Source organism: Salmo trutta, chromosome 13, assembly GCF_901001165.1.
Source record: "Salmo trutta chromosome 13, fSalTru1.1, whole genome shotgun sequence".
Lineage (NCBI taxonomy): Eukaryota > Metazoa > Chordata > Actinopteri > Salmoniformes > Salmonidae > Salmo > Salmo trutta.
This window is the reverse complement of record NC_042969.1, coordinates 26,528,426-26,543,953: the sequence shown is the minus strand read 5'-3', so window position 1 is coordinate 26,543,953 and position 15,528 is coordinate 26,528,426. Positions and strand designations below refer to the sequence as shown.

The window sequence follows — 15,528 nt, the reverse complement described above, 5'->3', positions numbered from 1 at the left end:
TTTTTATGTAGGCTATTCCAAGAGCACTTTTTTGGCTCGTGGGTGCATGCAAACGTTTTAACGCCCCAGGTGCTACAACACGTGGCAGAAATGATGGTGGCAAATCCTTTGTGCCAAGGTGTTAAAAGCTAACTTTTCCTTTCTGTTTTGTCGAAGTGCTACTATTTTCTCAGGAATTTAGCTTAGTCAATTAAAATATATGTCTACTGGAATTCTCTATTCGTCTACCTTGGCAGCTCATATCAACGTTCTCTTCTTCATTATGATTGTGATCAATTATCATGATAACTAAATCAGCAATCAGTCAATGGATCATCATTTATCTTGCATTGATTGTGGACCGTGCGTAATTCGAAATGAATGAAGCACAAATCTCCAATTGTAGAATTTACAGTAATTTCGAATTAGCCAACTCAAGGTTTTTTCAGCCCTCGTGCAACACACTACACTTTGGTAATTAAATAGGCTACTGTATGAAAATGTCAAGAATGCTAAAAAGAAGGATCTCTATTTTCAGTCAACAATTTGGACAAAGGGACATATTTGGGATGAATTAATCGACAACTGTGCATTCGTTTGATAAAACAGATTTGAATTAGAGGTAGGCCTAAAATGGACCAGATTACTCTCCTTTGCGTTGTTTGGGTGTGGGATTCGGTTCATGCATTGCACGAGACAACAGCCAAATGGTTTGTTACCTGATTACATTTACTCCCGTTGGCAAAAACAAAAAGGTGGCATTTACTTCGCTATTTTCTCTCCTTGTATACTTCACACGTGCATGCCTGTGGCCGTGAGAATGGCCTGTAAACTTCGCTCACATCATGTATCTTTTATAAATTCTACGAGGTGAATGGGTCAGCAAATTATGAAGTGTGAACGCTGGTTCTCATATGGCAATTCATTTGATACACTGGCATATTCAATAACAAATCTTACTAAAATCCTATTAAGAACTGTCCTCCATATGTAGCCTACCCACGCGTGAAATTAATAATTGTCTTTATGAAGCTGGAGTTGTTGCTAATTTAAAAAATACTTTCCATAATTTTGACCTTCGTTGAAACGCAACTATTTCCTACACCATCTGTGTAGCTTGAGGTAAAGATGAACTCAATTTGACGGCTGGACGGTGTGAAACATCTTAGGTAGGCTGCTGAACGCGTGGCTCTCGTGCCAACACCAGACGTGAACATGGGCGCTGAACAGATGACAATCTACTCATTTCTGTGGCAGAAAATAAACATTATACAACGATTGGCTTTGATTTGACAATCTGGCAAAAAGTATCGGTCTCTAAACACTAATTTACTGACTCGTATTCAAATCATACTTAGCCTACAAATATAACCATGTAAATGTAACGTGAAGCTATAAAATCAAACTACTATATAAACAAAATGTTTCGTTTTTTATTTTTGTGTGGATAGACTAAAAGCTCTCTGTTATTTATCGGTCTCTTGTTCTTTAGTGCGCTTTGACCAACACATCCTCAGTGGGCAGTTCTAGGCTAGAAAATAAGTCCTCTGCCTCATTTAATCCATTTACCACAGAGCTGGTAAATGCGTTTTAGTGATGGATTCCGACAATAATAACAATTTAACACGGTATTCTAGTCAGCTTGGAGAAAGAGTCCCTTCAAATGAATCCTTAATCAGATTTTCGCTTTTAACCCGTTTATTTATGGGCTTATCCAGGGGTGTTAAAGCAGTCCAAAGCTCCGTTCAATAGCGTCCTGTTCAAGGCGCGACCTAGCGGGACTAACTCTTCCTTTGATATAAGGTGTTACTATAGGCACAAGTGAGGCCTTGGAGAATGTAGGAGTTGTAATATGCAATTGTGGACACACTAATAATCCAATGAGGCGAAATTTTTGAACGTTACAAATAGCAAGCTTATGTTTAGCTATGACAATATTTTAATATTGTACTTTATTGAACATTAATATAGCTGGTGTTGGATTTGACATATGCAAACACATATTCACTGATGACAACATTCTAGTAGGCCTTTGTGCTTTTACGCGCAAAGCTCCTTCAAATCAAATTGGAGACTAATAAATAATTCTACATACAGTGAGGTCCAAAAGTAATTGGACAGTGACACATTTGCGGTTGTTTTGACTCTTAACTCTAGCACTTTGGATTTGAAGTGATTCAATGGTTAAAGTGCAGACCATCAGCTTTAATTTGAGGGTATTTTCATCCATATTTGGAACCGTTTAGAAATTACAGCACTTTTTGTAAATTTTAGGGAACCAAATGTATTTGGACAAATTCCATTATATGTGTATTATATAGTCACAAGTTTAATATTTGGTCCCATATTCCTATAACGCAATGACTACATCAAGTTCGTGAGCCTACAAACTTGTTGGACGCATTTGCAGTTTGTTTTGGTTGTGTTTAAAATGATTTTGTGCCAAATAGAAATGAATTTAAAATAATATATTGTGTCATTTTGGAGTCACTTTTATTGTAAATAAGAATATAATATGTTTCTAAACACTTATACATTAATGTTGATGCTACAATGATTACGGATAATCATTAATGAATCATGAATAATGATGAGTGAGAAAGTTACAGAGGCATAAATACACTATATATACAAAAGTATGTGGACACCAAGTCAAATTAGTGGATTCGGCTACTTCAGCCACACCCGTGTATAAAATCGAGCACACAGCCATGCAATCTCCATAGACAAACACTGGCAGTAGAATGGCCTTACTGAAGAGCACAGTGACTTTTAACATGTCACCGTCATAGGAAGCCACCTTTCCAACAAGTCAGTTTGTCAATTTCTGCCCTGCTTGAGCTGCCACGGTCAACTGTAAGTGCTGTTATTGTGAAGTGGAAATGTCTAGGAGCAAGAAAGACTCACTCGAGAAGTGGTAGTTCACACAAGCTCACAGAACAAGACCACCGAGTGCTGAAGTGCGTAGAGCCTTTTTTTAATTATTTAACCTTTATGTAACTAGACAAGTCAGTTAAGAACAAATTCTTAATTACAATGACGGCCTACACCGGCCAAACCCGGACAACGCTGGGCCAATTGTGCACCGCCCTATGGGACTCCCAATCACAGCCGGTTGTGATACAGCCTGGAATCAAACCAGGGTCTGTAGTGACAGCTCTAGCACTGAGATGCAGTGCCTTAGTCCGCTGCGCCACTCGGGAGCCGAAATCATCTGTCCTCGGTTGCAACACTCACTACTGAGTTCCAAACTGACTGGAAGCAACATCAGCATAAGAACTGTTCGTTGGGAGCTTCATTAAAAGCAGCCGCACATAAACCTAAGATTACCAATGCCAAGCGTCGGATGGAGTGGTGTAACGCTTCCTGCAATTGGACAGCCCCAATGCATAGTGCCAACTGTAAAGTTTGGTGGAGAAGGAATAATTGTCTGGGGCTGTTTTTCATGGTTCGGGCCAGACCCCTTTGTTCCAGTGAAGGGAAATCTTAACGCTACAGCATACAATGACATTCTTGACAATTCTATGCTTCCAAGGTTGTGGCAACAGTTGGGGAAAGGCCCTGTTTCAGCATGACAATGCCCCCGTGCTCAAAGTGAGGTCCATGCAGAAATGGTTTGTCGACATCGGTGTGGAAGAACTTACTGGCCTGCACAGAGCCCTGACATCAACCCCATCGAACTCATTTGGAATGAATTGGACCGCCGACTGCGAGCCAGGCCTAATCGCCCAATATCAGTGCCGGACCTCACTAACGCTCTTGTGGCTGAAGGGAAGCAAGTCCCCACTGCAATGTTCCAACATCTAGTGGAAAGCCTTCCCAGAAGAGTGGAGGCTGTTATAGCGGCAAAGGGGGACCAACTCCATATTAATGACCATGATTTTGGAATGAGATGTTGGATGAGCAGGTGTCCACATACTTTTGGCCATGTAGTGTACCCCCCCACCCCGTTATTGGTAATGGTGTGAGGTTAGGATGTTTTATTTTCTTTAACCTTTATTTATCAGGGTGAGTCAATTAAGAACAAATTCTCATTTGCAATGAGGACCTGATCCGTAATCATGGTAACATCCATATTAATGTAAAAGTGGTCCGAAACATATTCTATTCTTATTTACAATAAAAGTGACACAGTACATTATTTTAACATTCATTTCTATTGGGCACAAAATAATATGAAACAACCAAAACAAACAGCAAATGTAGTCATAGCGTGCTAGGAATATGGGACCAAACACTTCACTTTTAACTACTTTAATACACGTGTAAGTGAATTTGTCCAAATACTTTGGGTTCCCTAAAATGGGAGGACTATGTACAAAAAGTGCTGTAATTCTAAACGGTATACTCAATATGTATTAAAATACCCTCAAATGAAAGCTGACAGTCCACTCTTGAACCTCATAGTGATTGTATCATTTCAAAGTGATGCAGTACAGAGCCAGAACATAACAAGTTTCACTGTCTGTGAAAATACCTTTGGACCTCACTGTATTTTAAATTAAGTTGTTAAGTCAATCTTCATCAGTTTCTACACAAAAATATGACGCGAATAATATGTGATTTGACTGGAGAGATAAACTAACATGAGGTCTAACATAACTTCATGGTACATAGTGCTCTATATTGTATGGCAGACATGCTCACAAGGTATCTCCTGGTGAAGAAGCCTTCGAACCTCTATAGGACCAACTTGTCTAAATAAATAGATCTTAATGATAGATTTTTCAATTATTGGACTGTGTGGCTCATATGGTGCTTGCAACACCAGGGTTCTGGGTTTGATTCCCACACGGGACCACAACTCACTGTAAGTTGCTCTGGATAAGTGTCTGCTAAATGACTAAAATGTAAATTCCTGCATTCGAGTCGGGCCTACTAGCCCTTGAATATTTCCTATTCAATGAATATGGTCAAGCTGCGAATGACCCCTGATCTACCTATCCACGCCTGAGACTTGAGATCAGAGCCGGTTGGATGCTCCAGACTGTATTACGATGCTCAACTCTCTGCATCTCAATGTCTGCTGATGGTTGCCCATGCCAGTGTAAAGTGCACCGTTTGTTTTAATGGTGATACAGTTGGTCTTGTCCATTGACATATATGGTCTTGTCACCTAAAAAATGTGCAAATGTCAGGGCTGTTCACACTAACAATGTGGGACAATGTTGTCTGATGGCTCAGGAAGTAGAACATTTAGAGCAAACAGACGTAGCAGCCAACAAAGTTTTATACCAGAGTCCACGTTCATTCAATTTTAATATAAAAAAAATATAGGACAACATTGTTTTGCCATGTTTAACATAAACAGGATGTCAGTGTTTCTCACTTGGACAAAACACTTTTTTAGCAAGACTAGCACAATGTTAACCAGCAAGACTAGCACAATGTTAAACCAGCAAGACTAGCACAATGTTAACCAGCAAGACTAGCACAATGTTAAACCAGCAAGACTAGCACAATGTTAAACCAGCAAGACTAGCACAATGTTAAACCAGCAAGACTAGCACAATGTTAAACCAGCAAGACTAGCACAATGTTAACCAGCAAGACTAGCACAATGTTAAACCAGCAAGACTAGCACAATGTTAAACCAGCAAGACTAGCACAATGTTAAACCAGCAAGACTAGCACAATGGGGCGGTAGGTAGCCTAGTGGTTAGAGCATTGGGCCAGTAACTGAAAGGTTGCTAGATCGAATCCTCAAGCTGACAAGGTAAAAATCTGTCGTTCTGCCCCTGAACAAAGCAGTTAACCCACTGTTCCTAGGCCGTCATTGTAAATAAGAATTTGTTCTTTACTGACTTGCCTGGTTTAAAAAAAGTGAAACCACGCATCAAAAAATGTAGTTGAATGCAGTTTGTTATCTTATATGCCCTTAAAACAATAAGAAAACATGTATTTTAATCAAGGCTAATGAGACTATATTGTCTAATAATATATCACCACACAAAGTCTCGTGCCATAGCAAGGCCACAGAGGTAAGGTTTATATTGAAAAAATATACTATTGAGAGTCAAACACCTTGTTTACCTTCAGTGTCTCCAAAGAATAGAAAGACTTTTTGAGCCTTGAATTTTTTTTTAATCAACATTCTAAAGTTGTGGTTAAAAAATTACAAATGTAATCAGCAGACATGCCTGAGAAAAAGGCAGAACCCGAACCCCAAAGAAGCAAAAAAAAATGACACAGTGGGTTACATGACTGGTTATCTGATTCCTTTTTGTATTTTTAAATACACACAAAAAAATGTTTCAACATAAATTCAATTTGCCATATTTCCCTTGTAGATATATAGTAGACATATGGAAACAATTGACATATATTGGCATTTCCACGACAGTATCTGTTCATATCGTGAACAAATAAAGTCATCCATATATACAAGATGTACATTCAAACAAATGACAGTCAGTCTACTGAGAGTCACACAGCTAACCCAGTCAGCCCCCACCGTTTTCACCTTGAACTGTCCACTCCACTTCCAATCACCGCCCACTCTACTCCCAATCACTACCTATTGCCAATCAACCTTCTCCATCCCATCCCTGCTGGGCAGTTGATGAGCGGGCAGCTGTTAGAAGTTCTACAACCATATTTCTGGCGCCGAACTGGGACCCCAACAGAGCAAACCATTGGAGGTTGTCTATCACTGCTGTGGCCATGGCCTCCACACAGAGTCACTGTGCTCCATGTACGGCTTGGAGGGGGAAAGACTCTCTATGTTACCGAGGCCAGTTCTCAGACCTGGGACTGGGTGAGGCTGTGGCAGTTGCAGTCTAGCCAGGGGAGTTTGGTCGGGGGTGGAAGGTGATGTACCATGGAGCTGGGCAGATGATGGAGGATGGGTGAGCCCCATGGGGGACCTCTGAGGTAGGGCATCAGCATCGTGGCTGGGCTCATCCAACTCCTGGCTCTTGGTTGCTATAAAGTGGCTGACTCTTAGTAGGCATGACCTCATGCCCTCACGGTAGTTATGCTGCTGCCTCTTGCAGGGGGACCTCTGCTCTTCCCCACCCTCTTTGGAGTGGCCTCTTTTCATTTGCTGATGCTGTTGTTCTCCTTCCTGCTCTGTCCTCAGGAAGTTGACCACACTCTCCAAAATCTCTGCCTTTTCCACCTTGGGATTCTTCAGTTTCTAAATAAACAAGTACAAAATAAATACATCTGAAAATACTCAGAAAAAAGACACAGATGTGACATAAAATGTGAAATCTCAATCACTTATGACCACAGACAACATATTCACGGTTAAGAGTAAATTAATAATCTATATTAGGGAAAATAGACCATCTTTATGTAACTCACCTCATTACTTGTGTTCTCCAACAACAGAAGTCGTAAGGTTTCCAGACTGTGGTTGATACGATCTCTCCTCCGTTTCTCCATGAGGGGTTTGGGGACCTGAACGTATAAATCCCTGAGTTAGGCCTATTCGTTTACTGACGTATAAAATTGAATGACAAAAACAGGATATCCCCTGAGATTATGTGCGTGAAGTGAAAAGAAAAAGACCAGCATAAAGTAGCCTAAGACCATCAGATTCAATTATATCATAATTTCCCAACCCAAGCAGCTAAAATAATAAGTAAAATCACTAAGCTTTACTTTAAAATTACAACAACACGTTTAGGCTTGATGAAAATCAGACGGAGTTTTGTGGCAATAAACAGCCTTTCATCCATGCACCTAATTTGTACGAAACAGAAATGCAACAAATAATGAACTCTAATGAAAATGAAAAAGCTTTACTTACCCTTCTTACGTCCTTTTGATCTGGGAGCACAGTCTCCATTGTTTTCCTGGCGAAATAATGTCGAGATGTTGTCTAAAATCAGAGAAGTAAATGGCGCTTCACATCTATAAAAGCCGTAGAATATAACCACGCACATTCGCGCCCTCGGTTCTACTTTATTTGGATTACAGGTATCGCCCACCATGACATATACAGTCAATACATCCAGGCATAGCTATTGGCTTATTCAAGAAAGGGCACCACCCCTGATCCCAGATGCGCACGCCCTTGGCATCGAGTAACACTATTGAGAAAGTAGCCCTAGGCCTAATCCTGTAACCTAATTTCGTTTGAGAAATGTCCCACTGGGGACAGAAGTCAATTCAACGTCTAGGCTATTCCACGTTGGTTCAACGTAATTTCGTTTAAATGACGTGGAAACAACGTTGATTCAAACAGTGTGTGCCCAGTGGGAAGGTTTATCATGTCATTCGAGAAATGAATACTTCCTCATGATATCTTTATCGTCAGAGTGGGCTAACAGGTGGAAAGGTGGAAACTGCAAGTCCATGAGGTTCAACGTTTTCATAAAACATTACATTCCGACCAAAGTGAATGTCTGAATCCATAATATATGGCCTTTGTTTTAAAAACATGTTTATATCAGCAAAGATGACAGTTAAACATTGTTAGGGGGATGTGGCATTGGAACATATAGCATAGGCTATAATTCATATAAAAACAAGAGTTATGTTTATTCTAATGTTCCATTTGTAATGTATGCCTGTTGCTGGCCTTAAACACCCACATGCCATCATACACAGCCATCTCACAACATTATAACCACTGGTTGTCTTAAAATGTCTGATGTGTTTTAAATGGCTTCATCCCCCACATTCTAGCAACATCCATGCTGATGTTGGTGTGATGGTCTGGAGTCTGGGATGGTGATAGGCCACTTCTTAGATTTGCATTTGGATGGGACTCAAAATGTCCCATTCAGGTGTCCCACAGAGGCTAAAACGTCGTCTTACAACAATAGGGTTGACAATTCAGTTTAAGGACATGTTCAATTTATAAACATGAATACATTGATAGTCGGATAAGGACCATTAGAAGGTGATGGACGAAATTAACAACAAAGATGTGTTCACCTATCTCAATTCAAGACACGACTGGATTACACGTATTGGACCATTCAAAATCTTCTAATTTTAATAGTTTAAATATTTTGATTTACAGTAACTTTATAAACTACTGTGCTATTATATTCGGTTCTGTCATGTATAATACTATCATTAGCTTATGTGTTCTTGCAGAAATTAATTCAGCTTTGATCTAACTTTATTAAATGAGCACCATTCTCCATTCATCAGTGACATTTTCCAGAGTAGACTGTTCTCTGGTCAGCCGAATGAGTAGAGCAGAGAATACTCCGCACATGGACACACGCTTCGGATTTCGGCGCCGCAGCCACTCCGCAATACACACATCTAACTCCTCATTTGGACCCATGTTTAGTCAGACATTTTACTTAATAAACACATTGACAGTATGGGAAAATTAGAAACATTGCCGGCGGCTCACCTTGGAGACCACTAGCCTAACTGCCTATCAAGGTCTAGGCTAGGCCTACTTATTGATGTTTTATATTGACATTTAAAGCTATCATTGAAACCCTGGCCACGGCATTAACCCGTGGTGATATAAACTCTGCAAAACCCTGGTAGCACAACAAATCTCAACCTCTACACAAGTCAGCCGTTGCGCACGGCACCTGGCCGCCTTGAGCCTTTATGGGAGGACACCTACATTAAACGATATCTGGCGTTGAGGTGAATCCCCAGAGGAACGTTGATTCTGTTAAACCCAATTAAATTGATCATATAAGGTCTAGGCCGTTAGTATTTGTCCTACAGACAAGAATGAAAAATAGTAGTGCTAAGTTAAACCGTGTTTCATAGAGAGTTCCCTAAACATTTGTGGCCCTGGCCGTGATCCCACCATTATAATGGGGATATGTGGAGATAACAACGGAATGATCGGATCAGGGACATCCCGTAGAGATTAACTGGATTTAAAGAGGCACTGATAGTTCCGTTTAACAAAAAGAGAGAGCTTCTTTCTTACGGTTTAGTCACTGGTGAGTGCTCTGAAGAATCATGACTTCTGTTTAATCCTGTGTGTGCGAGCGCGCGTGCGCGAGATAGGTCTAGCCAGTAGCTACGCGTTTAGAAAGGAATTGTGTGCAATAAAATCTCTTCCAAAATGTCAACAATATAGACAATCTATGAAATATAAATTAATTTAAAATGGCTGATGATTTGAACAAATGCGTTTGTCATTATCAAACACCATCAGCTTGTTTGGCTAATAGTCTGCCAACATGTCCTTGAGTTAATCCTTTTCTTATAATCGGTTAAAAGAGCATATTTCTGCTCAGTGTGCACCTGCACTACAAAGGACAAGAAAACAAAAGTGGTATCAATAATTTCAAGGCACGTGGACCCGCCCCATAAATGAACCGGAGTGATGGACACAGCGCGCTTGCTTGCCCCACTGAAGGAATGCAATTAGCGACATCTGGCCTTTATTAATAAGGTCTCGAGACCCCTGGCCGCTTTGAGAAAGTCCTAACCAACATAGAAACTCGTCATGCGCGTCAGCTCTGCAGACAAAAGGGGTCAAAATGGCTCGGACTCAAAGATAGAGCTAAAATAACAACACAAGTTCACACTACATTCGTGCAAATATGTACAAAAAGAATTTCAGCAGATTTCGTGCGTTTTTGTGCAGCACAAGACACACATTTTTGTGCGACTTAATTTATGGGAAAATACATTTTGGGGGGCAAACTTTGGAACAATCTTATTAGAGCAATGCGTGATGATGTTCTACACTGCTTTTTTTTGTGTCCCACATTTATTTATATAAAAATACAAACGTGTATTTTCACCGAAATAATTAGTATATTGTTTTTATTTATTAATGTCAATACTGTTTTCTATGCTTGTTTTTGCTTAATACTTTGGGATACTCATGCACTTGTAATCAGAAACACACTTTTTCCCCCTGTAAGCAACTATAGGCCTACACGACTTTCTTCATAATGCATTTCATATTTCATGGAGCCTACATTACCCAATTTTCTTCATAATGCATTTTATACAAGACTAATTTTATGAGGGTTGCCAGACTGGAGAAAAAAATACAGATTTTTCTGTTTTGTTTTTTGTGGTATCGATGAAGGTACACACACACACACACACACACACACACACACACACACACACACACACACACACACACACACACACACACTTACAAACATAAACACACACTCCCTTTGTTTGTACTCATGTTATTGCCAACTCTTGACTTTTGTATGAATTATTTTTCATGAAATATTTGTATCATCTTGTCGTGTATTCATGATCTTTAATTGGTTAAATGTTAGTAGTTTGCATGTTTCAGTAATGATTAACATGTTTAAATAGTTGTAAATCTCTGCTGGGTTTAGCTTTTGGTATATTTGGCATTTTTATACATATTCTGTATTTCCACTGAAGAAAGCAATGAATCAACACTCTACTGTAAATAAATGGACAGTACTTGTTATAAAATGGAAATTGCTCTCTGTAAATAAATGGTGAGAACTGCTCAGTCCGTCCGAAGCCATTTGGCTATGGGTTTCACAGCCCTATAATACTGATACAAGTTATATCAGCTTAAAAAGGGTTTATTTACAACCTATGGGGTATGAGATAATGTGAATAGTGGCATAGGATAGTCTGAAATGAATTAATATACCCTAACGCTAAACTATGTTCAATGTCAGCAGCAATTTTCAGTGAGAAATGTTCAGTCTGAAGCCATTCGGCTACGAGTTTCACAGCCCATAATGATGCAAGTTATATCACCTTAAAAAGGGTTTATTTACAAACTCTGGTGTATAACATATTGAGCGAAATGGAGTAGGAGAGTCAGTCTTTTCCAATGAGAACCAACATGGGCCTAACTTTGTCCTTCATGACTGGGAAAGGCCTCAATTCTAGGCTGTAGGAAATCCTCCATCCATCTCATTAGATCAGAACAGGATGGATCAACAGTGGTTCATATTACTGGGTTGTATCCTAAAAAAGGACAGTTGTGTTTTGCAGCATAACACACTTATATTATTTGTCTACCCATATGATGTGGATCATTGTCAGGTTATTAGGCATATAAGCTTAAGTAACAAAATAACACCATGATTGTAATAACACTTTGAACAGGTAGTTTGTATATGTTTAGAATGTGTTTGTTTTGGGTCCACAGTGGTAAGTTAACTTATGTAAATGTCTAGTCACAGAGGATTTTCTTCTGAATAACTGGTCAGGGTATAGCACTTTCCACTCAGCTTCAGGCAACTTTTTTGTTGTTGTTGTTGTACTATACCCCCCCCCCCCCCCAATTTTGTGATATCCAATTGGTAGTTACAGTCTTATTAATAAACAAATTAGGCACATTTGGGCAGTCTTGATACAAAATTCTGAACAGAAATACAATGGTTCATTGGATCAGTCTGAAACTTTGTACATACACTGCTGCCATTTAGGGGCCAATCTAAATTGCACCTGGGCTGGAATAATACATTATGGCCTTTCTCTTGCATTTCGAAGATGATGGTACAAAAAAATACAAACGAACGGTTGTTTTTTTCTTTGTATTATCTTTTACAAGATCTATTGTGCTATATTCTCCTACATTCCTTTCACATTTACACAAACCTCAAAGTGTTTCCTTTCAAATGGTACAAAGAATATGCATATCCTTGCTTCAGGGCCTGAGCTTCAGGCAGTTAGATTTGGGTATGTCATTTTAGGCCAAAATTGAAAAAAAGGGGCAGATCCTTAAGAGGTTTTAAAGCGTTTGTTTTTTATATAAATAAATGTGGGACACAAAAAAAGGCAGTGTTAACGCCATTGCCCAAAATGCATTGCTCCAATAACTTTTAAAAGATTGTTCTGAGATTGTTCTGAAGAACATATTTTTCCAAATTGAGTGTGAGATTGTGTTTTGTAACTAAGGAAGATGGAGACTCTCGAGGTCTTCAATGTTCACATACTCACATTTTCAACTTCTTATAGCTTACAATTGATCGACATCATTGTAGTCCGACCTCTATGCACACCTGAAACCAAAAGGACCCTGAACTGCTTCTACCCGCAAGCCATAAGACTGCTAAATAGTTAAATAGTTAACCCAATAACTACCCAGAATATCTGCATTTAACCTTTTTGCACAATTTTTTGTTTGTTTGTTGTTGTACTCCCCCCCCCTTTCCCCTGAAATGTTGTGATATCCAATTGGTAGTTACAGTCTTGTCCCATCGCTGCAACTCCCGAACAGACGCGGGAGAGGCGAAGGTCGAGAGCCATGCGTCCACTGAAACAAGCCGCACTGCTTCTTAAACACTGTCACTTAACCCGGAAGCCAGCCGCACAAATGTGTTGGAGGAAACACCCTCCATCTGGCGACCGTGTCAGCGTGCATGCGCCCGGCCCACCACAGAAGTCTAACCTACATACCGGCCGGCCAAACCCTCCCCTAACCCGGACGACGCTGGGCCAATTGTGCGCCGCCTCATGGGTCTCACGGTCGAGGCCACCTGCGACACAGCCCTGGATCGAACCTGGATCTGTAGTGACGCCTCTAGCACTGCGATGCAGTGCCTTAGACCGAGCTTCAGGCAACTTTGATGTAAGGCTTGATCACTCCTGTAGTGACTACTTCTATCCGTCACGCCCATTGTTGATTATCCATTGTTCACTAGATATGTTCATGTAATTACACCCAACACAATGTTGAATAACAGAACCGTTCCCACCACTAGATCACATAACTAGGCGTGAGCTGGACAGGATCCCAACGCTGCCACCAGTGTAGCATAATAAAGTGAAAGCTACAACAGGGACTCTAACCAGGGCTCATACATTGCAAAGTAAGCTCTAATAGCTGTTGTCATGAAAGCCTAGTAGGCCTCTGGACAGAGGCAGTAGGCCTACAATGCTGGAATATGCCTTGTTACAATAGTATATAACATGATTGACAGGACCGTAATAATCATCATGAAATGGCCTTGGAAGTGCCATAAGTGTAAGCCAACATAATTCATTATTTTACATTAACCTGTTTAACTGCATTGATAGGCCTAATTGATCATAGTCCAGACTCGTTATAGTTGCAAATACCATGCAGTTGCACCAGGGGAATTTAAATCAAACAGATTTTTTTTGCAGGTCTTCTGTTTCCCCCACATTTATTGATTAATTAATTTCCCATCATGAAAATGTATCTCCATTCCCCAATTGAAAACCTTCATCATTCCACACAAAAAAGACAAATAAAGCTTTTTACTCCAATCTGGCAACCCTCATAAAATCCGACATAGCACCAGTATCTCAAAGTATTAAGTGAAATGAAGCATAAAAAAACGCATTGGCATTACTAAAAAATAAAAATAAACGTAAGGCTACTAATATAAAGTAATTATTTAGGTGACAACCTGGTTGATTAACAATATTGGGTTGTTAACGCGTTTGTTTTTTATATAAATAAATGTGGGACACAAAAAAGGCAGCGTAAACGCTGTTGCCCAAAATGCATTGCTCCAATAACTTTTAAAAGATTGTTCAGAAGTCCCCCCCCCCCCAAAATGTATTTTCCTAGGAATGAAGTCACACCATTTCCCCCTTATTTTCCTACGAATTAAATTGCACACAAATCTGTATATTTTCACACGAATTAAGCCACACAAAAATGCACGAAATCTGCTGAAATCCCTTTTGTACATATTTTCACGAATTGAGTGTGAGATTGTGTTTTGTAACTAAGGAAGATGGAGACTCTCGAGGTCTTCAATGTTCACATACTCACATATTCAACTTCTTATAGCTTACAATTGATCGACATCATTGTAGTCCGACCTCTATGCACACCTGAAACCAAAAGGACCCTGAACCGCTTCTACCCGCAATCCATAAGACTGCTAAATAGTTAAATAGTTAACCAAATAACTACCCGGACTATCTGCATTTACCCTTTTTGCACAGACTTTTTTTTAACTCATCCCATACGCTGTTGCTACTGTTTACTAGCCTATCTGCCACTTTATTTCTAGTTAGGTCTATGTGTACATATATAACTCAATTACCTCGTACCGCTGGACATCGACTCAGGACTGGTACTCCGTGTATATAACCAAGTTATCGTTCCTCATTGGGTATCTATTATTACTTTTATTATTACGTGTTTGACTTTTCTATTATTTCTCTATTTTATTTCTCTCTGCCTTGTTGGGAAGGGCCCCAAGTTAGCGTTTCACTGTTAGTCCACATGTGACGAATACAATTGGATTTGACCTTCTCATTGTTTGGACTGTGCGTAAAAGCGGCACACTTGGCTCAAAAGATGACTCATGGCACTCACACACCCGCACACTCCTGCAAATACACGCTTAACACCTAGGTGCAACCTTACCTTGACACCCCATTAGCTATTAATCAAACCCGACCCGCCGCCCTACCAGACACACACAATCACACCTGATTCATCAGGGAGTTCATTATTCTTGACCTTTTTACGTACATCCTTTCGCTTTTGTTAACCTTGAAACTACACTTTAAATAATTTTGTTAGCCTACACTTGAAATAGTATAAATAGCACATTACCTACTGGACTCAGACGTCAGTTCAACGTCCAGTTTTGATTTACATTTGATTTTAGTAAACTAACATGAATTCAACGAGAAATCAACACAAATGTGAAACAT

The 15,528-nt window shown here is 39.8% G+C and overlaps 1 protein-coding gene across 2 annotated transcripts; it reads right to left on the bottom strand.

Annotated features, from left to right (window-relative positions):
- Window positions 1–6,623: 6,623 nt before the first annotated feature.
- her5 (hairy-related 5) lies at window positions 6,624–14,757 on the bottom strand. Of its 2 annotated transcripts, none has more exons than XM_029771646.1 (4): window positions 14,633–14,757; window positions 7,736–7,807; window positions 7,288–7,383; window positions 6,624–7,117 (listed from the first exon to the last, which is right to left on the bottom strand). In XM_029771646.1, exons 2-4 carry the CDS (start codon window positions 7,772–7,774, stop codon window positions 6,629–6,631), a joined length of 624 nt encoding a protein of 207 aa, XP_029627506.1. In that variant the 5' UTR covers window positions 7,775–7,807; window positions 14,633–14,757; the 3' UTR covers window positions 6,624–6,628. The 2 variants fall into 2 exon arrangements, with proteins under 2 accessions (XP_029627506.1, XP_029627507.1); XM_029771647.1 differs by lacking the exon at window positions 14,633–14,757 and adding an exon at window positions 9,845–9,866 and having other exon boundaries at window positions 7,736–7,781.
- Between the last annotated feature and the right edge of the window lie 771 nt (window positions 14,758–15,528).